At 52.5% G+C, this 26,730-nt stretch overlaps 1 protein-coding gene across 3 annotated transcripts; it reads right to left on the bottom strand.

Moving 5' to 3' along the window:
• Positions 1-3,445: 3,445 nt before the first annotated feature.
• Positions 3,446-25,333, bottom strand: Frmd8 (FERM domain containing 8). 3 transcript variants are annotated; one of them, XM_052192013.1, is made up of 11 exons: positions 25,165-25,333; positions 24,780-24,864; positions 23,204-23,371; positions 19,872-19,973; positions 19,599-19,657; positions 19,309-19,475; positions 15,609-15,833; positions 13,891-14,014; positions 12,915-13,058; positions 7,817-8,021; positions 3,446-4,892 (listed from the first exon to the last, which is right to left on the bottom strand). In XM_052192013.1, the coding sequence occupies exons 2-11, from the start codon at positions 24,862-24,864 to the stop codon at positions 4,771-4,773; spliced, it is 1,401 nt and encodes a 466-aa protein (XP_052047973.1). In that variant the 5' UTR covers positions 25,165-25,333; the 3' UTR covers positions 3,446-4,770. The 3 variants fall into 3 exon arrangements, with proteins under 3 accessions (XP_052047973.1, XP_052047991.1, XP_052047981.1); XM_052192031.1 differs by having other exon boundaries at positions 23,204-23,368; XM_052192021.1 differs by lacking the exon at positions 25,165-25,333 and adding an exon at positions 24,970-25,158.
• Between the last annotated feature and the right edge of the window lie 1,397 nt (positions 25,334-26,730).

Raw genomic sequence — 26,730 nt, 5'->3', positions numbered from 1 at the left:
TCCAACACTCGGATCTCTTGAGTTCAAAGTTAACCTGGTCCACAGAGCAAGTTCTAAGACAGCCAGAGCTACACAGAGAAGCCTAGTCTTGGAAAACACAAAACCTGGAAGGGTGTGTATGTGTGTCTGTGCGTGTGTGTGTGTCTGTGTGTGTAGAGATGGCTCAGTGGTTACTGGCTGCTCTTGTAGAAATCCTGAGTTCAATTCCCAGCACCCACATGGTGGCTCACAACCATCTGTAACGGGTTCTGACGCCCTCTTCTGGTGTGTGTGAAGACAGAGCACTTATATACATAAAATACATAAATAAATCTGTTTTAAAACCCACACATGGGCTGGAGAGATGGCTCAGTGGTTAAGAGCACTGTCTGCTCTTCCAGAGGTCCTGAGTTCAAGTCCCAGCAACCACATGGTGGCTTACAACCATCCATAATGAGATCTGACGCCCTCTTCTGGTGTGTCTGAAGACAGCTACAGTGTATTTACATATAATAAATAAATAAATCTTTAAAAAAAAAACCCACACATAACAAAAACAAAAAAGGCCAATTTTTGGTTTGGTCTGAATGTATGGTTTGCTATGGGAAAGCTATGGTGGCAGGGGAGAGCTGTGGAGAGCTTTGGGGCCGCCTTGTAGGAATTTGACACTGGGCCAGGACAACAGAGTAGGCTCAAGGCAAATACAGTGAGGAAGGACTGCAGCCCTCAGATCTCCTCCATCTTCATGATAAACCCTAGACACTGTGACCTCGTGACCTTATTGCCTTGATTACTTTATTGCCTTGTTTGTTCCTTGACTACTTTGCTTATGCCTTAGGACTGACTATATTTTTTTCTATGTACCTAGAATTATATGTAAGTAGACTGGAGGAAAATAAACTCTTCAGCCTCAGCACTGGCTGCGGTCATGCTACGGTGTTGTCTAATTGTCTTTTTCTTTTTAATCCTCCTTCCCTCCCTGGAGACCCCGTAGACTGACTGAGCTGGCTTGGTCAGAGCTAATCACACTGTCTAAAGTCATAAAACAGATGAACCAAACCTAGCTTGCTTTTTTCTTTCTATTCACTGGAAACACCTGATACCGCAGCAGTGTACTGAGAGTCAGGCAGGGCCTGGAAACCCCTGAGGCAACTGGTCACCACTGGAGTCACTCCCATGCAGGGTCCTTCCCAAGTCCCATTTGGCTGTCCCAAGGGTGCCTGGAATTATCTGGGGTTCAGACTTTGAAGGAAAGCTGTGGCTAGCTCCCAGCCTCTCACTGTGGTGCCCCTCCTTGGGCCTCTACCTCCACCGCTGTCAAGGCAGAACTGGTGCAGGGCAGGATAGGGTACAATGCTCTTAACCATGCATTAAGTGGGCACAGAGAGATTCAAGGTCCTTGTGGCATGTATTATGTCTGTGTGTGTGTGTGACATATTTTGCTCTTATCTCATCAAACAATCAAAGACCCAGGCAGTACAGAGGGTGAGTGAAATGGTGGGCACAGAGATGCCCTCCAAGGAGACTCAGAACCCTGGGGCCTGTAGTTCTTCCAGGTTACATGGCTAGAGTGGTTAACATTGAGAACTTGTGCAAGTGCGAGAATTAGAATGTCTCCATTTGCTTACATGAGGTGGGAAGACCCACTCTACTCTGAATGTGGACAGCACCGTCCTACGGACTGGGCTCCTGGGGGAATCCAAAGGAGACAGTGGAGCACCAGCGTGCACCTGCCTCCTGGCTGGGTGCTAGGCACTGCATGCTCAGTCTTTCTGCTGAGCTCCCACAGTGGGCGGGACCCCAAACTATGAACCAAACAAGCCCTTCCTTCCTTAACCTGCTTTCTCAGGTATTTTTGTCCCAGCAACAAGATTGTTCAAGTAATCAATAAAATGGCCAAAAGGCCACTAGAGCCACCCAGCTGCTGACTCCAGGGGCAGCACCTTGGATTATTCCCAGTGTCTTGTTTTTTTTTTTTTTTTTTTTTTTTTGAGACAGGGTTTCTCTGTGTAGCCCTGGCCATCCTGGAACTCACTCTGTAGACCAGGCTGGCCTCGAACTCAGAAATCCACCTGCCTCTGCCTCCCAAGTGCTGGGATTACAGGCGTTATGACACCACTGCCCGGCTATCCCCTGTGTCATAACAAGGCCCCAAGGCACAAGGAGAAAGGGACTGACGAATGGCCAGAGTGTGCGATGTGTGGACTCTGCCATCACCAGACCTAAGAATGAAGGGGCCAAGAGACAAGGGCTGTAGTGTCCTCAGAAGCTGGATGTCCTCAGGAGGTGGGCGTCAACCCCTGGTCCACTGGAGCCTCAGCAGCGCTCCCTGCCCACACCTTCCGTTAGCCCCTTGAGACTGTGCCTTCACGCTGCAGTTCTGAGATACTGAAAGGCTGGACTGAGTCATTGTCACAGAGCAACAGGAAACTGACTCTGGTGGCGGGGTGCAGTGGGCTTGCTCAGGAGAAGGGGTGCCAGGCACACTGCCACACTGGCCTAAGGACTGGTGTGGCCCTGCCCGCCCTTCTCCTCACTTCCACAGATGCAGAGGTCTAAAGCACTCAGGATCTTCGAGGCAGGTCAGACAATCGCCTGAAAAAGCGAGAACCAGAGCCCTAAGTCTGTGTGTCATGGCGCCATTAGTGTGTGTCATGTGTGTCGCCATTAGTGACAGCCTCCAGGCAGAGGGCCACACAGAGGACAGGAGACAGGGCATCACTCTAGCTGACAGGCATGACAGGTGGCAGGTCCCAGTTGCAAGATCATAGTGCCTCATGCTGGAGAGATGGCTCAGTTGGTTAAGAGCACTGACTGCTCTTCCAGAGGTCCTGAGTTCAATTCCCAGCAACCACATGGTGGCTCACAACCATCTGTAATGGGAAACGGATACCCTCTTCTGGTGTATCTGAAGACAGGGACAGTATACTCACATACATTAAATAAACACACAAACAAATAAATATTTTAAAAAAGAATCACAGTGCCTCAGGGACACATGGCTCCCCTCCTCTTAAATCTGAAAACATTCAGTGTGGCTGAACCTGCAACCTCTCTGGTCTTTATTTCATAGGGCCAAAGCTCCTAACATCGCTGCCTCCACAGTGTGCTGTGGGGAGTATAGGTCTGGTGTTGTCCCTGTCCTCCAAACAAGGTGTTTCCACAGGATCTGTGGGAATCAGCCCATTAGCCAAGAGGACCTAGAAGCCAAAGGATGGCATTGGATCACGGCGCTCCTCTTAGACACGAGTGAGCCCATGTCTTCCCAGCCCACTGGTTCCTATGGAGACCTTGAGAAGGCTCCCCGGGGGCTCCCAGATGAGATTTTACAGGGGTGAAGTCCTGAGGCTATGCCATGGGGACACAGGACACATGTGGTTGCCATACCCTGGCTATTCCATATTATAATCATTCCAGTGTGTGCTAGGTGATGATTTTATTAAGTCCAATGATAGGAAAGACCGAGAACACTCAAGACATTTATTTAGTAAAACAGTGCTCTGTCCTAGAGGGTTAAGGCACACGTGGTAATTAAACTCAAAGGCTCAAGTGGAAATGCAGAGTTTGTGTACCCACGCACACACATCTGGGCCCCTCACGTAATGATCTGAAGCCATCAACAGCAGTCAAGATGACCGAAAGGTCACCAAGAGTGGGCTGGTAGCTCAGGGAACACACATGACTCCAAAAGGGTTAACTACAAATGGCAGGTGACAGAAACTGCAATGGGTAAGCCAGCCTTTTCTTTCTCCCTGGGCAGGCTGACTGCTTTCAGTTACAGAAATGCAAGCATTTGTGTTTCTGTGTCTTTCTACCCCGAAGACAAAGCTACTATGTCTCTGGGGCCCGGTTGGGACTCCTAGGGAGTACTGAGGGCTTAAGAGCCCGGACAGCACCCCACCTTGGACAGCACCCCACCCTGGACAGCACCCCTCCCTGGCACAGTCAAGGCTGCCAGGGGTGCAGTGCTGGGGAGAGGCCTCCTTCACAACAACCTCAGGAGAGAAGAGGAGGCTTGAACCGCTGTGGCTGGCCTCAGAATCCCTCGGTGCAGTGCAATTCCGAGCTGCCAGGTCCCAGGCTTTATCAGCTCCGAGCAGAGGAGACAAGGCAAATCTAACCCTTGACCCAGAACACAGGAAAACAAGGGAACTGGCTGGTACCGGACAGCCATTCCAGCCCAGAGACATTTAAGGGCTTTTCCTGTATGCAGTGTGGATTCGGTTCCTAGGACAGCCACCATTCAGCACAGAGACATCAGTAAAGGCCAAGGAGAAGGCAGCCATCACTCAGGGCTGGCCTGCAGAGGGCTGCTCCAGTTCCAACATACCCTAGGGGAAAGGCGGCAGCCTGGCGGAGCGGCAAGGCGGAATGTCAGCAGGAGGAATGCAAGAGGTCACCAAGGGCCCAGGACCAAGGCAGACACTGACCTTGCAGGCCCTAAGCTCTGAGTTCAGTCACCTGCCATTAGAACCGCCAGCAGTCCCTCCAGAGAGAAGACGCAGTCCACTTGGGGAAGAGCAGGAGGGGCAGCTAGGTCTCAGTCAGCTACTGGGCCCGGAGCTGAGGGAAGAGGCAGGCTGTACAAAGAGCTGCAGCTCAGCTCTGGCCACGTGGGGCTCAGGGAAGGCTTGGATGCTACTTTTGCACAGTCTGAAACTCCAGCAGACTCTGCACAGCACCCTGGCCAGGCCCACAGCCTGAGACTAGTATGGCTTGGTCCTGCCCAGGACTGTGCTTGGTCGTGTCTAGGGCACCCATATGTCCTCCTGCTGCCAGCTGTGGCCTCCCTCAGCTCTGCTCCAGGCTGTCGTCAGTGGGCTGCACCACAGTGTAGCTTCCCTGGCTGGAGGAGAGCTGTCTGCTGAAGAAGGAAGTGGTTCGCTTTGGTTTCACCCGCTTGATCCCCTTGCCTGTGAGGGTGACAGAGAGGCTGAGAAGGGGCTCCCGGTGGGTGGCCCACACCCCAGGAGCCTGGGCTCCGCTCCTGCTGGGTCAGCTGCTCCTGGAGTCAGCCTGAACTGTGCTTTCCCATCACAGCTGTCGTCCCTGAGCCTGTCCGTCCCTGGCTGTGTCATTAATGGCAGGATAGGGACCCCAATGGTCATCCTCGCCCACCCCATCAGAGGCTGCAGAGGGCTCCAGGCTGACTCTGCCGGGTGATGACCACTAAGACAGGTACAGCCAATGATGGGAAGTCAAACAAAAGGGGGCGTGGCTAGAGGGGGGGTGGATGGACAGTGAGGGACCACCTTGCTCTGCCGGCTCACATCCCCAAACTCAACGCAAGAGGACACACATCCATTTCTAGCAACAGTCTTTTCACAAAATACTCAGGCCAAACAAAGGCTCGACAGCTAGCTACACAGTGGATGGCCAGGTGTTTCTGAGGCAAGAGGATAGTGTCAAGTCCCAGGTCAGCCTGAGCTGCAGTGTAGACTGGGTACTGAACTAGAATAAAAAAGAAGGGAATAAGCCAGGCGGTGGTGGCGCACGCCTGTAATCCCAGCACTCTGGGAGGCAGAGGCAGGCGGATTTCTGACTTCGAGGCCAGCCTGGTCTACAAAGTGAGTTCCAGGACAGCCAGGGCTACACAGAAAAACCCTGTCTCAAAAAAAAAAAAAAAAAAAGGGGAATGTTGAGACTGGAGGATGGCGCAGCTGTTAAGGGCTCTGGCTGCTCTTCCAGAGGTCCTGAGTTCAGTTCCCAGTGCCCACATGGTAGCTCACAACTATCTCTAACTCCAGTTCCAAATTCAAGTTCCAGTTCCCTTCTTGGCCTCCTTAGTCATTAGAAACCTCAGTAGCACACAGGCACACATGCAGACAAACATGTATAAACTTAAAATAACTAAATTTAAATATTAAACCAAAAAAAAAAAAAAAAGAAGACTTTAGCTGGTGTGGTGGCACTTATCTGAGACCTCAGCACTTGAGGTAGAGACAGGAGGATCAGGAGTTCAAAGTCATCATCAGCTACCAAGCTTTAAGTCCAGTCTAGGTCAGAGAAAGAATACCTAGAAAAACAAAATCCGGAGGGGAAGGTGGCGAGTGCCACCACTTTCCGGGCAGAGGCAAGTGGATCTCTTCTAGTTCAAGGCCAGCCTGGTCTACACAGAGAACTTAGAGCTACACAGGGAAAACAGGGAAATCTTGTCTCAAAAAACTTATTGGGGGAAAGGAGTTTGTAAGCCACCAGCAGGTGTGGAGGTCAGAAGACAGCTGTGTGGTGTTTACTTTCCTTCTACCAGTGGCCTGGGGGTGGAGCTCAGGTTCTGGGCCTTGATGGCAAGTCCCCTTCCGTGCTGAGCCATCTCGCCAGTCCCCCACTCACGCTTCTTATCTTGGAATAAGTCCAGGTGTGTAGTGTATACTCGCTGCTACCATCAACACACCGGGCGAGGTAGTCCTCTCCCCTTCCCCCTCATCAGCTTTTGGGAGCTTTCTCGCTATTCTTTAATACATCAACATTCACTGTTCAGATATAAGAGCTATTAGGGGGACCGGAGAGATGGCTCAGTGGGACCGGAGAGATGGCTCAGTGGGTAAGAACACCGACTGCTCTTCTGAAGGTCCTGAGTTCAAATCCAAGCAACCACATGGTGGCTCACAACCATCTGGAATGTGACCTGATGCCCTCTTCTGGTGTGTCTGAAGACAGCTATAGTGTAATCATATATAATAAATAAATAAATAAATCTTTTTTTTTTAAGAAAAAGAGCTATTAGGGACAGAGCTCAACAGCAGAGCACTTGTTTAGAATGGCTGAAGCTCTAGGCTCAATTCCCATCACATTTAAGTTTTTGTTTGGTTTGGTTTGGTTTGGTTTGGTTTTTTGAGACAGGGTCTCTTTGTGTAGCCCTGGCTGTCCTGGAACTCCTGGAACTCTGTAGACCAGGCTGGCCTAGAACTCAGAAATCCACCTGCCAGACTGGAGAGATGGCTCAGTGGTTAAGAGCACTGACTGCTCTTCTAAAGGTCCTGAGTTCAAATCCCAGCAACCACATGGTGGCTCACAACCATCCGTAATGAGATCTGACGCCCTCTTCTGAAGACAGCTATTGTGTACTTACATATAATAATAAATAAACCTTTAAAAAAAAAAGATTTAAAAAAAAGAAAAAGAAAAAGAAATCCGCCTGCCTCTGCCTCTCAGGTGCTGGGATTAAAGGTGTGTGCCACCACCGCCCGGCTCTGTTTTGTTTTCTAAGACAGGCCTCTTGGGCTGCAGGGATGTTTCAGTGGTTAAGAGCACTGACTGCTCTTCCAGGTCCTGAGTTCAATTCCCACCAACCACATGGTGGCTCACAACCATCTGTAATGGGGTCTGATGCCCTCTTCTGGTGTGTCTGAAGACACAGACAGTGTACTCACATATATAAAATAAATCAAAAAAAACAAACAAACAAAAAAAAAAACCCCAAAAAAACAAAAAAAAGACAGGGCCTCTCGGGGCAGTGGTGGCCCACACCTTTAATCCCAGCATTCTGGAGGCAGAGGCAGATGGATCTCTAGGAGTTTGAGGCCAGCCTGGTCTACAGAGCTAGTTCTAAGACAACCAGAGCTACACAAAGAAGATCCTGTCTCTGAACACACCCCCTCCAAAAGAAGTCTTCTTCCTGTTTTCCACATTCTGAGAGATGCTTTAGTCAACAAGTTCGTCATTGTATAAAAAAAAAAATAGTAAATAAAAAAAATAAAATAAAATAAAAGGGACAGACAGGAAATGTCCCCGAGTGCCAAGGCCCCAGCTCTTCTTTCTCCCACCCTCTGGAGTCTCTGTGGCATATGTGTGAATGAGTGTGCTGTGGTATCACCACACACCACCAGTGGCTTACCGTCTTCCACATAGTCAATGGTGGAGAGATGCTGAATCCGGCTACACACCACGCTGCCCTGCCTTCGCAGCTTGGGGCGCTGGGTGGCAGGTGGAGAGGAGCCAGGAGCCTCGTGAGGGCCGGCTGCGCTCTCCTGGGGGAGAGCAGGCTCGGCGGCCTGGCTCAGCTCAATGCAGTACTCAATGAGGCCGCTCATCAGCTCAGCCTGGAGGGGAGAGGGGGGCTGCCGTCAGGCCACAGAGCAGCAACTGTCGAGGCACAACAATGACACACACAGCTCTAAAGCTTTTGCTTCCTGGTGGGGGCAGGTGGCAGAGCAGGGAGGAGAGCTTTCTGGGCTAAGAGGGCAGGGAAGGTGTCCACCTGAGGTGTCTTCAGAGGTGAGGTCTAGAAAGGAAACTTGGGAAGGCTGTGGACTGGGCTGCCGCGGACCGGTGAGCTGTGTGGAATGGAGGGACCTGCCTGTTCTGGCTGCAAGGAGCTTTGGCCTAAAGACGAGGGTGAGGTCACTGGCCAGGGTGGCACGCTCTGAGCAGTTCTTCTAAGCTGTGTGAATGACACATCATGGGGTCTGGAAACACAACAGGCAAGTGACAAAACACCTGGAAGCACAAGTGGCCAAACATCTGGTAGCACAGCTGGGCACCATGACAGCAGCCTAGGGCTCTGCTCAAGTTACAGAGGAGGCATCTTTGTGGAGAAGCATAGTTTCTGGGCACCTACTGTGTGTGTGGCCCTGCAAAGGCGCTGATCTATTAGAGCCCTGTGTGCTTACAGATCAGGAGCCTGGGATGGCATCGCAGACACTGGTCTAGCCCAGCCTGGGGAGGGAAAGGAGCGTAGGCAAGCTCCCACACTTTAGGCCTCAGTCCACATCCTGTCCTGACCTGCCTAAGCAAGAGTGCAGACACGGCCACTCAACACATCCTCTCCTGAGTCACAGGACAGCCACTGCACAGAACCTGGCCAGTGGGGTGGAAGGAAAGTCCCTGACCTGTCCAAGGCAACCAGGAAACACTGAGCACCGCTGAGGGCAGGGGAAGGCCAGAGACACCTGTCTGTTCAACATTGTCCTGACTGCCATCCAACTCACCATTTGCAGACAGCATAACCAGCTATGCAGACACCCGAGAACCTAGGAACCTGCAGAACTGCGGGCTGTGGTGTCCCTGAGGACCGCGTCCATCGCACCTCTTCCCTTCCCCACCCCCGCTTCTTGCCTCTGTTTCCCCAGTGCTGGATGGAGGGTGTGTGGTGCCTGGCTTCAAACTGCATGTTAAGTAGTTCGAATCCCACATAAGAAACACCCAACTAGCCAGGGGGTGGTGGCGCACGCCTGTAATCCTAGCACTCTGGGAGGCAGAGGAAGGTGGATTTCTGAGTTCAAGGCCAGCCTGGTCTACAGAGTGAGTTCCAGGACAGCCAGGGCTATGCAGAGAAACCCGGTCTCCCAAAAAACAAATCCAAAAATCCAAAAAAAAGAAAAAAAAGAAACACCCAACTGGTAAAAGCGTATGTAAAGACGCAAAGACCAAGAACCTCCAAAATCTGACACATTCTTCTCTTTGAATAATTTTTATCTTATATGTATGAGTGTTTCGCTACATGTATGTGTGTGTGTGTCTGGTGAACATGGTGGTCAGAAGAGTGTTCAGTCCCCTCGACTGGAGCTGAAAGCCGTTCTGAGTCACCATGGTGGTGGGGTGTTTGCAAACAGACCCAAGTCCTCTCTCAGTCTTAACCCTCAGCCATTTCTCCAGCCACTTTCTCTTTTTTTGACTTTTTCATTTTTAAAAAACAAATGTGTGTGTGTGTGTGTGTGTGTGTGTGTGTGTACCATAGAGGACACACACCTCCCTGCCCTTCCCTTCCACTGTGGCTGAGACAGCGTATCTTGCTTCCTTAGTTTTGCCAAGGACTCCATGCTAACTGATCCGTGATTTTCTAGGTGTTTCTCTTGTCTGCACCTCCCATCTCACCGTGGGAGGGCGAACTACAGATGCATGTTCCATGTGGCTTTTATGTGGGATCTAGGGATCTAGAATCAGGTCAGTCTTGTGCAGAAAGCACTTTACCCATGAGCCATCATCTCCCTGGCCCGGCTTCTTTCCTTCCCTTCCAGTCTTCCTTTCTTGGGAAGTAGTCTGGCTGTACTGTCAAGGCTGGTCTTGAATTTCTAGATTTATAGGAGCCTCCGCCTGAGTCTATAGTGCACACCACTGTGCCCAGCACCAAGCACTTCATTAGTTAAAGGACAGAGAACCGCTATGGAGCACAGGTACCAATCTACTGCGATTAACTGTGAATGATTCACAGAGACCAATGGCTCAGACCAGTGAGTGAATCCAGAAAGCAACAACAAAAGGCCCACAGGCAGGGGCTGGAGAGATGGTTCAGTGGTTAAGAGCCTTTGCTGCATTTCCAAAGGACCCAAGTTCTGTTCCCAGTACCCACATTAGGTAGGTCACAACTCCCTGTAACTCTAGCTGGCCCCCAAGACCCCCTGCATAGGTATGACATACATATAAAACTTAAAAATGTACAAAAATAAGCCGGGCGATGGTGGCGCACACCTGTAATTCCAGCACTTGGGAGACAGAGGCAGGCGGATTTTTGAGTTCGAGGCCAGCCTGGTCTACAGAGTGAGTTCCAGGACAGCCAGGGCTATACAGAGAAACCCTGTCTTGAAAAACCCAAATCCAAAAAAAAAAAAAAAAAAAAAAACAAACAAACAAACAAAAAAAACCAAAAATCCAAAAAAACAGAAGCCGGGCGGTGGTGGCACACATCTTGAATCCTAGCACTCTGAAGGCAGGCGGCTCTCTCTGAGCTTGAGGCCAGCCTGGTCTACAGAGGGAAACCCTGTCTTGAAAACAACAATAAAATAAAACAAAAAACAACACAAAACAAAAACAGTGCTGGAGATGTGCCTCAACTCACTTGTTTTTTTTTTTTTCAAAACAATTCACAGAATGTTTGCCTAACATGCACAAAGCCCCAGACTCGTTCCTTAGCACGGCACAAACGACGTGGTGGCTCATGCCTGCAACCCTAGCGCTCAAGAGGCAGAGGCAGGACAGTCATCCTCAGCTACACAGCAAGTCTGAGGCTACCCTGGGTTACATGAGACTCTGCCTACATATAGGAGTGTGTGTGTATGTGCGTGTGCGTGTGAGAGAGAGAGAGAGAGAGAGAGAGAGAGAGAGAGAGAGGAAAATTTCATTAGAACTAAAATATCTTGCCAGGTAGTGGCTTATGCCTTTAGTCCCAGGCCTTTAATCCCTTTAATTTGTGAGGCAGAGGCAGGCAACTCTCTGAGTTCGAGGCTAACCTGGTCTATAGATTGAGTTCTAGAATGGCCAGGGCTACAGAGAAATCTTGTCTTTAAAGATTCCAAAAAGGAATTAAACATCTCTTCTAGTAGCACTGTTAAGAAAAGTAAAAGCCAGCCAGCATCAGTGACACAACATTCCTTCAATACAGGCACCTGGGAGGCAAAGGCACGCCCATCTCTGAGTTTGAGGCCAGCTTGGGCTTCGGAGTAAGTTTTAGGACAACCAGAAAAATGCTGTCTCAAAAATGAATAAATCAAATCAAAACAAAACAAGAAAAGAAAGAAAAGGAAAGGCCAGGGTATATACTGAACAGAAATATCTGCTAATAATCTACTGAGAGACCTTGTACATTATGGAAGGCAGAATCAAGCCGCACCATCTGTGATGAAATCAACCCACCACTACCACCACCAACGAAATGGGCAAAGCTGGCCATGGTGTGCTGCCAGTAAAGGTGGGTGGGTCTCTGTGAGGTCTAGGCCATCAGGGTCTGGTTTGGTTCTTGGCCAGCCAGCCAGAGACACAGAAACACACATACACACACAGACACCCAGAGAGAGAGAGAGAGAGAGAGAGAGAGAGAGAGAGAGAGAGAGAGAGAGAGAAGAGAGAAGAGAGAAGAGGGGGGTGGGAGTGATCAGAGCTAACCTGACACATTTGAAGGTCTGTGGGCAGAATTAACCAGTGCAAAGCCGTGTGGCGCTTTGGAAAACAGGCTGGCTGTTTCTAATAAACCAGATCCAATGCTCACCGGACAATCCAGCAATCGAAATATAAATCTAATTAAAGCCCCTGAGTTTTTTAGTATGACTTAAACAAAGAGGGTCAGGAGCATTGACTGCTCTTCCAGGAGACCCAGGGGGGTTCATGTCCCAGAACCCACGTGGCAGCTCACAACTGTCTGTAACTCCAGTTCCATGGGATCCGACTCCCGCACACAGACACACAGACAGGTAAAACACGAATGCACATAACAAATTTTAAAAGGGTCTATGCTGATATAAAACCCCGTGCACAAATGCCCAGTACAGCTTACTGGCACAAGTCAAAGCGGGCACAACGCAGCGCTCTGCCGTGGGTATCCGAGCTCTGCGCTTGACCAGCCGACGAGCATCTGCCTAGCCTGTACGGCCTTGGGTTTGATCCCCAGCATAGAAACAAACAAGTAATACTACAGCAGTAATTGACAGTAAGGTGGAATGAGCAGACACAGAGGGCTAATCTGAGGAGCAGCCCAGTGAAAAGCAGCTGCTCCAGCAGCTGCCACCTAAAAGCTGAACACAACTTGTGTTTCTATCTGGGGTTAGTAGGTCTCCGAGTAGTCAATTTTTTTGAAGACCAGAGGGAGAGGACATATGTTTTCAGAGGAGTCCCTAGAATCTATGTGTTTAAAGAAGGCGGGGGGGGGGGGGAAGTGGGGGAAGGGGGAAGAGCAGTCCCCAGAGAGGCTCAGAGCAGGGTGCAGCTGCGATGTGGCTGCGGTGGCGGAGGCAGACAGGGCCCTCCAGGGCCCCGTCCTTCTGCACCTGCTCCTCAGCTGTCCTCTCCGGGCTTTGCCACAGGGCTGGCACAGCTGCACAGGGCATGGGCAGGCCCTCAAGGGACGCCACCCCTGGTGTGTGACTCCAGATTCTGTAGCACTCACCAGGGTGATGTAGGCAGACACCCTACCCCCAGGCCCCAGGCAGCACTGCAACCTCTTTCCTGGGCACTGGAGGCCTGGAACGGCCTCTCAGACCGAGTGTGTGTGACCCCAGCACTACCTGCTTGGAGTAGATCCTCAGCAGCTTGTTGACAGGCATGCCCTCACTGTCACCATCAAACTCCAGCCACAGGACAGGCTCCTCCTCCTCAGGGGATGTGTGATCCCAGGACAGCTCCTGAAAGCGCAGGCCCAGCAGCACATGCTGGCCAGAGGGAGACAAGAACAGAGCTGAGGCCTCTCTTCCCAGCTTACCCAGGGCATTTTCCTCTCTCCACGCTGACTGTTTTCCTTTTTGAGAGAGGGTCTCCTGGTGCAGCCCTGGCTAGCCTCGGGCTCACAGACATCTGGCTGCCTCTGCCTCCCCCTGCTGGGGACAGAGGATATGGATTGTTCTTGTTTGGTTTGTGGCATTGAGAACCTTATGGGTACAAAGCAGGCATGAACTCTACCACAGACTAGAGCCCCAGACCTCCACGCTAAGTCTGCATTTCTTCCCACATGAGGCTGGGAACCAGACTCTTCAATGTTTCCCCCCGACAGTCAGGCCCCCGATGGTCAGGGACCTGGACATCCACAGGGAGGGCTGGTGTCACCACAGCCTACATGCTGAGCCAGGGAGAGGTAAGACAGCCACTAAAATAAACGTGGGAATGAGCAGTTCTTGGCCAGCCCAGGGAGCTCCTAGCAGGAGTCTCTGTGGAAAACTGCTAGCCAGTCTCCATCTCTGGCCAGGAGGAGCAGCAGGGTTCCTGCAGACACTACCCACTCAGTCAGAATCCCAGCTACAGCCTCTCTGCCCCAGCCAAGGGCATGGCTCAGGGAAACAGACCCAGAACAGGCTCAAAGAAAGTTCTAGAGGGCATGAGCAGACTTCAGGGACATGAGGGAGGCAGAGTCTCCTACAATCTACTCTCAACACTGTTTCTAGGTGCCCACTGACCTAGGGGAACTAGGAAGGCATGGACAAGACCTCCCCCTTCTACCCCACCATGGACAATTCAGCCCCACCCCAAGGAGCTCGATCAAGGTGGTACCTTCTCCCTGTTGTCGATGACATGCACACCTTCTAGACTGATGGCCACCGTCACTGGTTTGCGCCCACCCCGATGTAAGAAGCCCTGGGCTGGCTTGTCAACCTCACCATGGAAGAAGGCGCATCTGGAAAGGGAACTCGTGTCAGCTGCCCCTCCCAGCACCGAGCACAAAGGAGATTCTACTCTGGAGACCCAAGAGCCTTAAGATGTTTGGGTGAAATAGAGAAAAGCCCGCCCTGAGGACTGGGGAGGCAGAGGCAGAAACAGGAAGTATTATGGGTAGCTGGGAGTGGTAAACACCCAATTGGCCATGTATTAGTAGCCTGAGCGGTGGAAGGACCTAGGTAACGGGGCAGGATGGGCACCGTGGGCAGAGGAAAGCAAAACCCAAGAGGAAAGAGCAAGCTGCGTGAGGGCGCTGGGTAGGAGGCAGGGTTGAGCCTGCAGCACTGTCCATGGCTGCCCTTCAGCAGCAGGGACCGCCGGGGCATTCAGGAAGTGACGGCCGCCCAGGACAGTGGCTTCGGGGCTGAGACCGAAGGGGAAAGTGAGGTGGTTTAAGGGTGGCAAGACACTCCGCTGCTGCCCCCCCCCCCACCATACGGAAGGCCATGACTTCACTCATGCCGAGGCTCACCCTTACCTAAGTCACAGCGCAAGTCAAAGCCAGCTCTCTCTGTGCAGGAGGGGACTAGAGGTAAGCATACACCCCTCCTGGGAAATTCTACACCCCTGTTCGGCTCAGGTGAGGGGGAAACTGAAGCTGTCTGTCCCAAGACCTGCCCACTTCTGTCGAATTCTTACTCACTCCTGGAGTACCCAGTAACATGTGCATGCGCCTATGCACATATGCATGCATGCGACCCCCCCCCCCCATGCCATTGCATCCACTATAAAAAACAGCAAGTTCTTTGTCCCTGCTAGGCCCACGCCTCCCGCTCCACTGTCCAGTAAAACTCCAGGAGGGCTAGGTGCACTCGCTGTTCCTCGCCTTCTTCTCCCTCATAGCCTCCTCTCCCACCCCAGCAGGCTGAGGCAACCCACAGCACAGAACTGGGACACAATGAACACGACCTTCAGGACGAAGGACTGGAGCACGGTCTGGATGGCGCAGCCTGGAAGCTGTACGCTCCTCCAGCCCTCCACCCCAGCCCCCTCTTCTCTATTCCTCTTCCTGGCCATTTCATGGGGCTCCAGATTGGAAACAATTCACCAATCATTTTTTTTAGCCCCAGACCAGGAGCCTGCATGCCAGTGTAGGGCTGGCATTCATCTAATGGGCGTCTTTCAGCCGACACGTGCAAGGCCAAGTTCCCACGGTAAGGAACGTGCTCCACTGCAGCCTGCATCCCAGCAACAACAGGCTCGCAGTTTGGAACTTCATCCACGTCTAGGCTGCTGTTCCCCTGCCTCTGCCCTCTGGGCTGCATTTACAGTGGTTCTCTACCTCTGATTGCCCATTCAAAGAAAAGCTTTGTGGGACACTGTGTGGGGTACATCCATCAAGAGAGAACTAGAGAACTATTCTTCACACACCAGGTGTGTGAGCAAGAACCAGGCGGAGAGTGGAAGAGAGGACCGATGAAGGAATCCTAGTCAGAGATGGGGCCACGGCCAAGCCAGCTCTTTAAGAGGACGGTGTCACTGGAGCACAGGTGGGATCCGGGTAGTCTGGAGGACTGAGAGAGGAGGCAGAGCTCCCATGATGCACCACTTACCCATAGAAGGGCAGCTCGTGGCACTTGAGGATGTATGCACGATAGTGGGAGCCCAAGGCGGCTTCATGGTCACTGTTGTCGCCCGTCACTTCCTTTACCTGGCGGTAGGCCCTCAGCAGGCCCTGCTCTCCTGGCCCAGTCTTGGCCCCACGGCCCCGGAAGGCAGCAAAGAGGCCGTGGCCTCGCTTGCAGAGGTGGGCAGGGAGGAAGGAGTCCAACTTCTCTCTGAAGGGGAAGGAAGTGGGTAGTGGTGGCCCTTCTGGGGTGTTGAGGTCTCAGGGTGTGAGTACGATGCTTATAGGGTAGGCAAGGATTAGCAGGTGGCAGGTCTTAGGGACCAGCAAGGTGTGTGTGTGTGTGTGTGTGCGCGCGCGCACCTGGGTGACAGGGGTCCTGAACACAGACTGCAGACAGATTCTCCCTGCTCCCAACCAGCAGTGGCTTGCTTGGCCTGGCTCAGAGCCAGCCCTTGGCAAGGCCCACCACTGAGCTGGGCCAGATGCTCTTCCTCTTAAGAGAAAAATGAGGTTCCCAGAGGAGGCAGAGGTCTCTGAGGGTTCAAGGCCAGCCTGGTCTACAAAGCAAATTCCAGCACAGTCAGGACTTTTACAGAGAAACCCTGTCTAGAAAAAAAAAAAAGAAAGAAACCCAGAGTACACGTGGGGGAGCCGCGGGGAGCAGGCCCAGGTGTGGTCAGATCAGAGCCCTTCTGCAGGACAGGTTCTGAAGCACCGTCTGTCATCGCTATGAGACCAGCAAGGGGCACCTGCCTATCTGCAGAGTAGGGACAGAGATGCCACCTGTTTCTGGTAACAGTTACCCTGACAATAAGACTCAGTAAAGCTCTGTAAGCCTAGGACAGGGGAGGCCACCCTGCACAGAGAGGCTAGGTGGGGGGGCACACCCCTCACAGAGAGGGTAGGGACGGGGGTGGGGGGGCACCCCGCACGGAGAGGAAGGGACAGAGGGGCAGCACCCTGCACAGAGAGGCTAGGTGGGGGGGGGGACACCCTGCACGGAAAAGCTAGTAGGGCACCACTGAAGTTCACTCTGATCCTGCTCTCTCCTACTGCACCACAGACAAAAACCTCCCTCCCTGTCAGCAGTATTTCCACACAGGAAACTCGAGAGAATGCTCCAAGCTGGCAGAGGGCAGCCAGGGCATCACCAAGAGCAATCTTCCCCCAAGAGAGAAGAAGACACATGGTGGACTTATGGTACATGCCAGACTTGCCTACCGTCTGGAAGCATTTTCTGCACTGAGGTTCTCTCCTCTCAGATGATGATAGCTTGTGTCAAGTAGACATAAAAGTAGCCAGCACTGGTGGGGCTGGAGAGACGGCTCAGTGGTTAAGTACACTGGCTGTTCTTCCAAAGGACCCAGGTTCAATTCTCAGCATCCACATGGCAGCTCACAACTGTCTGTAATTCCAGTTCCAGGGGATCTGACACCTTCACACAGACATACGTGCAGGCAGAACACCAATATACATAAAATGTAAAAAAAAAAAAGTAGCTAACATCTAGTATCACGCCATTTTTGAATGGAAAAAGGCCCATTCACTCAGAGAACAGGGAGACTCTTTCTCAGCTAAAACATGACCACCTGGGCTGGAGAGATGGCTCAGCAGTTAAGAGCACTGACTGCTCTTCCAGGGGTCCTGACTTCAATTCCAAGCAACCACATGGTGCCTCACAACCATCTGTAATGAGATTACAACCATCTGCCCTCTTCTGGTGTGTCTGAAGACAGTGACAATGTATTCATATAAATGAAATAAATAAATAAATAAATCTAAAACAACAACAACAAAAGCACCATCACATGGACACTTAAGCACCTGGGCTCCTGCAGGCAGAGGACCAACCACTCCAACAGACACATCTGGAGTCTGGGTTTGAGGCCTCAAAGTCAGCGTCTATATCCAGGCCCTGTCTACAACAGGACCACAAATCCCACGGGCACAGAGAGCCCCCAACACAGCCCTTGGCTTTGGATTACTTTGATAAACCTCCACAGTGTCCCCTTTTCCAGAGAGGATCTCACTAGGGCCAAACCCCAGGCTGCTGGGAGGGGCGGCAGGGGAAGAGAAGGCAAAGGGCAGGAAGGAGGCTGCCAGCCCGAGTCACTGGCTGCGTGAGGGGTCTCTGAGGCTTGGCCGCCCTCCCTTCTCGGGGCAGCTGTGCCCATTTCGCCATCGGTGTCCCACCCCTACCCAAGTCCTGTGTTTTGACAGCAGTTTCCACTTGTCATGGAAAAGCCTGTCTCAACTTTGGGTGTGTGCAGACTCACAATGGTGTCCCCATGACTGACTGAGCCCATCAGTGGCCGAGCCACTGGACTTCCGTCCTCTGGGCAGACCTAGGACTAAGCTGTAAGCCGTGAGAGCGAGCCTGGGGCTCTAGCTTTAAGGTAAGGGGCCTCTCCGCACCAGACAGCTGCTGCAGCCACCCGGCCACAAGGGCTAACATGTCTGAGCTTGTGCTGGCCAACAAGACAAGGGCTGAATGACGAGAAGAACAGGGCCTGGGGCACACCTGAGCTCAGTGCAGGGCACCCTGGCCGTCTGGCCTTGCATGTCACATAAATGAGCAAAGGAACTTCCTGTGCAAATGAGTTAAGCTTGTTAGGCCCAAGAAAAACAGACATGCCCATCTTGAGGTCCAGGATACCATGGCCATGGCCACCAGCCTTAGACAGCTCAGCTGGAAGCTTTCAGGGGATTCTGAATCCACAGCAGACCCTGCCGGGTTCCAGTCATCAGCACCAGGTTTCTGGCCCCATAACCCGCTTTGGTGACTTTCCCACTAGCTGCAGGGTGGGGGAAGCAGGAGCCCAGGTTAACAACAGGTTGCAGTGCAGGTTGACAGTCACCTGAGTCTATCATAAGTGTTGTTTACGACAGGGTTTCAGGTAGTGCAGGCTGGCCTCAAACTCAATCGATTAGTTAAGACTGACCTTGACCTCCTGACACTCCTGCTGCTACTTCCCATTGTGAGTACAAGCCGCCATGCCTGGCTCACAACTATTTAGCCTAGGCTGGCTTGGAGCTCATGGTAATCCTGTCTCAGTGCTGGGATTACAGGTGTGAGTCACATTTGGCTCCCTGGAATTATTTCTAAACCTCAGGGTCACATCAACTTTCTTTTTATCAAGGCAGGGTTTCTCTGTGTAGTCTTGGCTGTTCTGGGACTTACTCTGTAGACCAGCCTGCCCTTGAACTCACAGAGATCCCCCTGCCTCCATCTCCTAACCAAACCTGAGTGCTGGGATTAAGGGTGCGTGCCACCTCTGTCCTCCAACTCTCATCTTTCTAGGCAGGCCAGCAGCAGGCAGCGGGGCTTGGTAAGTACCAGGGGAACAGGATTCTATTCTTGGGGTTTGAGCTGAACTGTTTGTGGAGACTGGGAGGTTGGCACAGCAGTTCCTGCTGTTCCTCCAGACTTCAGCTAGAGGTGGGGCTCCAGCCGAGTGTCTGTGCACCCCCCTTACACATCACTTCATGTGTGTATCAACTGTGATGCGGAACAGGAAGCTCAGAGAAGGGGAGAACTCACTAAGCCATCGGTGAGCATGCGTGCATCAGAGGCCTGACTTCAGGACTGTCCACCGTGCAGGCCCTGGACCACCTGCGGGTAGAATCTTACACAGCAACTTTCCTACTGGGTGCCTGTCTCAGGTCTGTCTCCCTGTCCTTACCTCAGAGCGCAGGCAGCAGGTTGGCCAGGCTGGTAGGGCCCAAGCTGCACCCGGCACACGAGGGCTCCCAGCACCTCACAGTCCTCCAAGTCACAAGGGTAGCGAGCGGTCAGCACGTTGCCCTTGGCTTCCTCATAAAGCAGCCGCAAGACCTCCTCGTCATGGATCTGCAGAGCAGTGGCGTGAAGATGACTCAGAGGAGCTTCAAGCGTGACTGTCGAGGTGTCTGGGGTTAGGGGACTGGGCGCTGGGCAGGCAGGAACTCAGCGGCTACCTGAGCGCGGCCTTACCTGGAGCTCACGGCGCTTTGGGAAAAACACATTCCTTCGGAACTGCAGGGAAGGCTCATCTGGAGAGAGGGGCTAGAGTCATTTTCTGGTCCCCCTGCTTAAGGAGGCCCCATCCTACCCTACCCTGCATGGCACACATCCCAACTTCACTCTCCCCCACAGAGAGAGGCCTCCTGGATGGGGGTTGCGGACAGACAGCACACAGTGCATCTCCAGTCACAGCCCGCCCTCCCCAAGGCTCCCCTCAGACGGCCCTGCCCCACCAACACTGACCCATGGCTACGTCATCATCCGAGGCGTCGGTGAAGCGCAGCAGCAGCTCCGGCCACTGGCGGCCCAGTTTGTAGGGCTGGTGCTTAGGTTTCAACTGTACCTCTGCAGGGCAAGAGAGGAGATGGCCATGACGCTGCTGACCAGGCCAGTGGGGCCTAGGCACCTGTCATAGTGGCCACCAACAGTGAGGGTGGCCACGACCAGCAGTCCCTGAGCATGCCCAGAGCCACTCCAAAGGGTTCAAGTGTCTTCACCCTGGAATAACCTTGACCTCCACTCTACCATGGAGAGAACCAGGCTCTGGGCGGTTAGGTCAACTATCCAAGACATGGCATGTGATTAATTCAACCTGTAGGCCAGGGCCCTATGGCAGGTGATGGGCCACCTGAGAGCTGAGGTGCTGTTGGGCTCACGGAGGGACGAACAGAGATGTGTGGTGAGGATGCTACCAGTGCTTGCCGGTCTTCTGACACAAATCTCCTCCCTCTAGGGGCCCCGCCCTGCTAACGGCAGGGCACTGTCATGTCAGCCAGATCCCACTACAACAACGACGATGACGACGACGACGCTCTGGACGCTCTGGTCGCTCTGGACACTCAGACCTTCCTTCTGGACCCTGAGCTTGACCAGCCAGCAGCCCCAGCCTCCAGGTGGCCTTCTTGCCTCGTCAACTCCATCCAATCTCTGCATCAGCTGCTCCAGTCCTTTCTTGTCATATGTCTGTCCAGTCCTTTCTTGCCATATGTCTGTCCAGTCCTTTCTTGCCATATGTCTGTCCAGTCCTTTCTTGTCATATGTCTGTCCAGTTCTTTCTTGCCATATGTCTGTCCAGTCCTTTCTTGCCATATGTCTGTCCAGTCCTTTCTTGTCATATGTCTGTCCAGTCCTTTCTTGTCATATGTCTGTCCAGTCCTTTCTTGTCATATGTCTGTCCACAGGATCATTTCCTTCGCCTTCCCCACTGCCCCCACCCCCAGGCTCACGACAAGACGGGGCTAAGGGACAACAACATCACTCACTTCACCTCAAGCCCAGAAGGGACGACAGCTTCCCAGGACCACACAGAAATCAGTGGCTACAGGTCCAGAGCTCAAGCTCCCAAGTCTCTGTTCGTCCCTCCGAGCCTTGATCCTGTCAGCGGATCCATGGTCTGATTCCCCGTCTGTCCTAGCACTCACGGTGTGGGACACTGGACCTGCAGACATGCCTGTGTTCCTCCTGCCATCAGGACAGGGCTATCCCAAGACTAGCCTCAGACTTCTGGGTGGGAACTTCTTCCCTAGCCACCGCCAACAAAGTAAGGCTAACAGTGTGTGGAGCCCTTTCCATGCCGGGGACAGTGAGAAGGCCAAACACACCAAACTGAGGAGCATGAAAGGCCCTGCTTCACAGACACTGCCGCTGGGACGGCAGCAAGCCAGGGCTCTGCATAGTCTGCAGGAGTGAATGTGTGTGTGGTGTGTGTGTGTGTGTGTGTGTATGTGGTGTGTGTGGTATGTGTGTGTGTGTGTGTGTGTGTGTTGGGGGGATGTCCCAGGATCTGAAGTAGTCTTTCAGTTCCCACCCCAGCCTGGGAAGAACACGGGTGTTGAGTGTCCTGCAGCCTCAGGCACTCTCCTGGCCTGGCGGGCCACACAGGCAGTGCATTCAGTTCTAGCCACAGCAGGCTGAGGAATGTGAGGGAGTGGGTTGGGGGAAGTGGAGGAGGAGCAGGCTGCCCAGCAGGAGCACTGGGAGCCTCCTGTGGCAGAGCAGTGGCCACCACCCACTAGGGCCTGCTGTCCCCAGCTTTCCACATAGCCAAGGGGCCCATAGCCCTAACCAGAGGTTCAGAGGGCAAAGGAGGGGCTGGGCCAGCAGGAAGAGTGTGGGCGTGAGCCTGGGAACAACAACTGTGCAGGAAGGGAAGGGGGCAGGGGGCAGGGAGGAGCAAAGATGGGGTCTGGAGCTCCTCCCACAGGACAGAGGCAGAAACCTTAGGGGTCTCAAGCAGACACCCTCTCCCCACCTCCCCACCCCTGGGGCCTGACCCAGACTGCCCTGATCAAATTATTGAGACCAAGTGTGCCGTCTTCCTCCTCAGCGAGGGGAACGGTCCCCGAGTGCTGGGTTAAAAGTGTGCATCACCACTGCCCAGCTGTCCTTTTTCAACACTGGGAACTGAACTCTGGGCTTTGTACAGACTAGGCAACTACTAATGGGCTGTATTCTTGATTACTCAAAGGGAATTTTTTAAAGTACACTTCAGTGTATGTTCAATTTTAAAAGTCATTATTATTACCATTATTGCATATGCATGTGTGAACATGAACGTGGAAGTCAAGAGTATTACTTGTAGGAACTGGGTCTTTCCTTCCACCATACGGGTGCCAGGGATCAAACTAGGGTCACCAGGCTTAGGGGCAAGCACTTTTACCCACTGAGCCATCTTGCCGGCCCTTAAAGGACAATCTAAGCTCAAAAAACATTCCCAGTACCAGGACTGATTTATTTCCCCAAATGATAACACTGGGCCTCCTTTTGCCTCTTTTCTTCCATGTCAACAGACTCAGGGACCATAATGAGGGACTTTATTTACTGGCCCGAGAGTCTATAAAACTCTGTCTTTGGGCTACAGAGATGTCTGCTCTTCTAGAGGTCCTGAATTCGGGTCCCAGCAACCACATGGTGGCTCACAACCATTGTAATGGATTCTTCCGGCATGTAGGCATATTTGCAGATAGACCACTCATGTATAAAATAAAAAATAAGATCTTAAAACAAAAACAACCCCTGTCTTCATTCCCATTCCACGGTGCGGCCCAGTCTACAGGGGTCAGAAGCGTGTGGTCAGAGTGCCAGACACCCGGTTGGGTGGAAGGCCCATACAGAAAAGCCGTGTTCCTCTTCTCCCTGCAGCCCCGCACCTAAGCAAAGCAGTCACTGTACAGGACCACGCCCAGAGCTCTAGCTACCCTCTTCCCTCCTGCCGACAGCAGCACACAGTCCTGACACCCACCAGCCCACTGCTCCAGATCTCAGACTTCACACGGTACCATGGACCTCAGCCGAGGGGAAACACTGAAGTTACACTCCGCAGGTGAGGCCCAGATCATAGGCCCTGTAAGCAGGAGACCCTTCTGCTCTTCTGAAGGTCAAGGCTCCAGCAGCAGCATCACACCAGCACAAGAAAGAGGCAGGGACCAAGGATCCCGACACCTCCTTGGGACTCGGGCATGAAAGGTCCCATCTTCCCTGACAGGAAGTGGCCAAAGGTTCTGGTGGCTAAGCCCTCTCTCTGCCCAGCTAGTGTCCTCACCTCCCCGGTACATCCCCTCGCTGCCAGACCTTACCCAGCAGAGGGGACACAAGCCAGAGTGCAAAGGCCTCCAGGGCCACATCTGGGAGCTGCAGGACTTCACGGACTGCACGGTGCAGCTCATGGGCACTGATCGAGGACAGGTTCTCCACGGCCAGGGGTACAACTGTGTCATCAGCCAGGTACACCAGTACATCAGCTGCTGTAATACAGAATGTCGGGCAGGGTCAGCCGAGGTGCGCCACCAGAATAATCAACATTCTCCACTGCCCTTTGCACCTTATCATAACCCAGCCTACACTGACACATCCTCTCAAGACTCCACTAACAGTGATGCTTATGGCTTATGGTGACATACACCTGTAGTCCCAAGACAGGACACAGGAGGCTAAAGCTGGAGGATTTCAAGTTCCAGGCTAGCCTGGGCTACATAGCAAGACCCGGCATTTTAAAAATTAACAAATAAACGTGCTGCCTTTAAGGACTTCTTGAGATCTCAAACCATCCAGAAACCGTGGCCTGGGTACCAGCCCCATTTCACCCCTAATGCTCAAAGTAGGATAAGAAAAACCACCTCTCTTCCTCTGCAACACCAATACTGCTGTTTCCAGTATTTCTCAGGTGGAGAAATAGGACAGGGTGACCCATCCTGAGGTCACAGTTCCCTATCAGGCTGGGAGCAAGGCCAACTAGTGACCTTCTGACTGTCTGGGTCAGACTAAGAGGACAATGAGGATTTCTAAGGCTACCCTGGGTTACAGCAGGTTCCAGGTCTCAGCGTCATTAGAACTTTAAGGCTCAATGCTGTAGCTTTTGCAGATAGCTTTAAGCAGTCCAGGGAAGAATACACAACTCAAATAGTCAAGTGCCCCCTTACAACAAGCTGGATTCCCATTTGAAGCCAGAGCCAAAGGCAGATGCTTGGCAGGTTGGCCAGTAAAGGAGCACTGATTTTGGAGCCCACATCTCAACCTGCAGTCCTTTTCTGCTTCTTGCCTGACTCCACGAGTCTCTGTGTCCTCTGCAAATCTGTTAAAATAGTTAATAATGCTTCTTCAAAACGTCATCATCCATCCAATGAAGCTGGTTAGAGCACATTAAGCACACTGAAGACGTTTTTTAGATTCTGGTCTTTTCTGCTTCAACAGTTACTTGGAGAGACCAGGAGACTGAGGCTCAGATCCACTTTACAGGCAGAAAAACCGGCCCCGGAGGCTCATGTTCATGATCACCCTTGGTCTGCTCCAGTAGTCTGAGACCTAACAACCTCTCTGGGGCCTAATTTCCTCCCAATAAAATGAAGAGGTGGAGAATCCCTGCTTTCAAAGAGCTGTCTGCAAGAAAGAAATGGGACAAAGAAAGTGGTGTCACTTTCCAATCATGTGTCTTCATCTGAAGACAAGGGAGAGAAGGTTCAGGAGGTCCAGGAGTGTGACTCGGTCACTAAGCTAGAGACAGAGCCCAGCTAAGTCCTTTGACTTCTATGAGTCTGCCACATCTAAACAAATCTTATTACTTACTACATGATTAACTTACTTAAAAAGACAAACTGGAGTCACGTCCCTAGGACTGGAACCAAAAAGGATACAGAAGAGATGAAAGAAACCTACCTCGGGCACCCACCGAGGAGACGCTACTTCGGTGGGACCGCTCCGCAGGGCCGGGCTGCCCCGCGTTGCCTTCTGCCCCCTCCATCTGCAATAGGAACGCCAGACAATTAATGGGGGTCTTGAGGAGATGGTCTCCCCAAGCTCTCAACCAAGAAGCAAAGGGGTCCCGGGTTCGGTCTACAATTCTTACTCTATGTACAGGGATCCAATGTGTAGGCTGAAAGTAGAGGGTGACCCTCAGCCGAGTGCAGATCGGGGTGGGCTGAGTCAGGGCAGTGACCGTCAGGTGCAGGGGTCTCAAGTCTCTCGTAAGAAATGGCCAGACAAGTAAGGGCGCGCCCCTGTCCGGGGCGGGGACACGGGCAGGGTGTGGCGACGCTCTCACCTCGCAGGGTCGCAGAGCCCGCCGCCTCACTCCAGAATGCCACCCGACTCAAGCCTCCAGATCTGGCACCACCGCTACGCCCACTGGCGGGGTCTCAGGTCCAGCGGAGGGTCGACTCGAAGGCGTTGCGCCGCGGAAGTTGCCGCGGGAGGAAGCACAAACCCAAAGCCCCGCCTCTCCAACTTAGGGAGCCAATCGGAGGCAGGAGCTTCGGGCGCACGCGTACTCACGCATTTTGGTCTTAGGTCCCTCCTACACACCCCGGTTCCTAGCTTGGTTAGATCGCAGCAAGTCCAAAAACCCGGTCTAGCAACGCCCTTGACATACCGAGTCCTGTGTCATCCGTGCCCTGTCGCCCCCCACCCCACACAGCCACCTACATGGACAGTGTTGCTTCATGCATGAGACCCTTGGTCTGTAATAGGATGTGGAAAAGATTCATGAAAACCAAGGATGAGGGCAAGAGCTGTGACTTGGCTGGACCCCTCTCTGAAATGGAGAGGCGTCCCTGGGACCCGCCTGGCTGGTGGATGGTGGTCAGTCCTCTCAGGCCTGTTCTGAAGGCCCAAAGGGGTACTGGCTGTTGGCCTTGGATAGGAGAAGGGCCCTGGACAAGTCCCTTGCCCTTTAGATCTGTTTTTCACCTGTAACATGAGATTGGACTGAATGACTCTCAGCGAGCCCTTTCACTCTCAACTTATGTATGTACATTGGAAACATAGGACTTCTGTGCTCCAGGGTGCCTGGCTGTCATAGAGACAAGGTCTCCAAGATCCTGAGGTCCCAGACATTGTGGTTCCCCAAATCTTATTAGCAAATTGTTCTGACAAACCATCACGTGTGTGACTAAAGCCTGGAATGTATAGAGAAAAACAAGTCCATGGGCCATACACGTGCCACTCGGACCAGAAATTGTTCCTGGTGGCAGCAGTGGCTTGGGGTCAGGAGCAGGGACGTGAGTTCTCCTTGCTACCTGGCTTCTTTGCTGGAAAGCAGGTGAAAGCCCCTGGCCTGTCTTCAGTATTTGCTTTTGTTTTGCAGCACTTTTCAATTTAATTCATTTAGGGACAAACTTGATGGCAAACAAGCCTTTAATCCCAGCAGAGAGAGACAGAGACAGGCAGATCTCTGATTTCCAGGGCACACAGAGCTATACAGTGAGACCCTGTATGGGGGTGGGGGTGGGGTGGGGTGGGGGGGGTGGGGTGGGGGTGGGTGGAGAACAAGCAAAACTGGAGGCAAATGCTTGTAATCCTAGCACTTGGATAACGGAGGCAGGAGGATCATCACAAGTCAAGGCCGCACTTGGTCACACTGCTAGTCCAAAGTCAGCCTAGGATATGTGACGCTCTGCCTCAAAAACAAAAACCAAAAAAAAAAAAACAAAAAAACCCCAAAAAACAAAACAAACAAAAAGAACAGCAACAACAAATATTACAGAAGGCCACAGTATTGCTATAGGAGATACAAACCACTATAGGCCGAGAGGAGAAAGTCTTCAGTTCCTTCTTATCTACTATGTGCTGGACATGGGCCAATTCCTTTCTTCTGTGTCACAAGTCATCT

Source organism: Apodemus sylvaticus, chromosome 1 (assembly GCF_947179515.1).
Source record: "Apodemus sylvaticus chromosome 1, mApoSyl1.1, whole genome shotgun sequence".
Classification (NCBI taxonomy): Eukaryota; Metazoa; Chordata; class Mammalia; order Rodentia; family Muridae; genus Apodemus; species Apodemus sylvaticus.
This window is presented reverse-complemented; position numbering and strand designations above follow the sequence as displayed.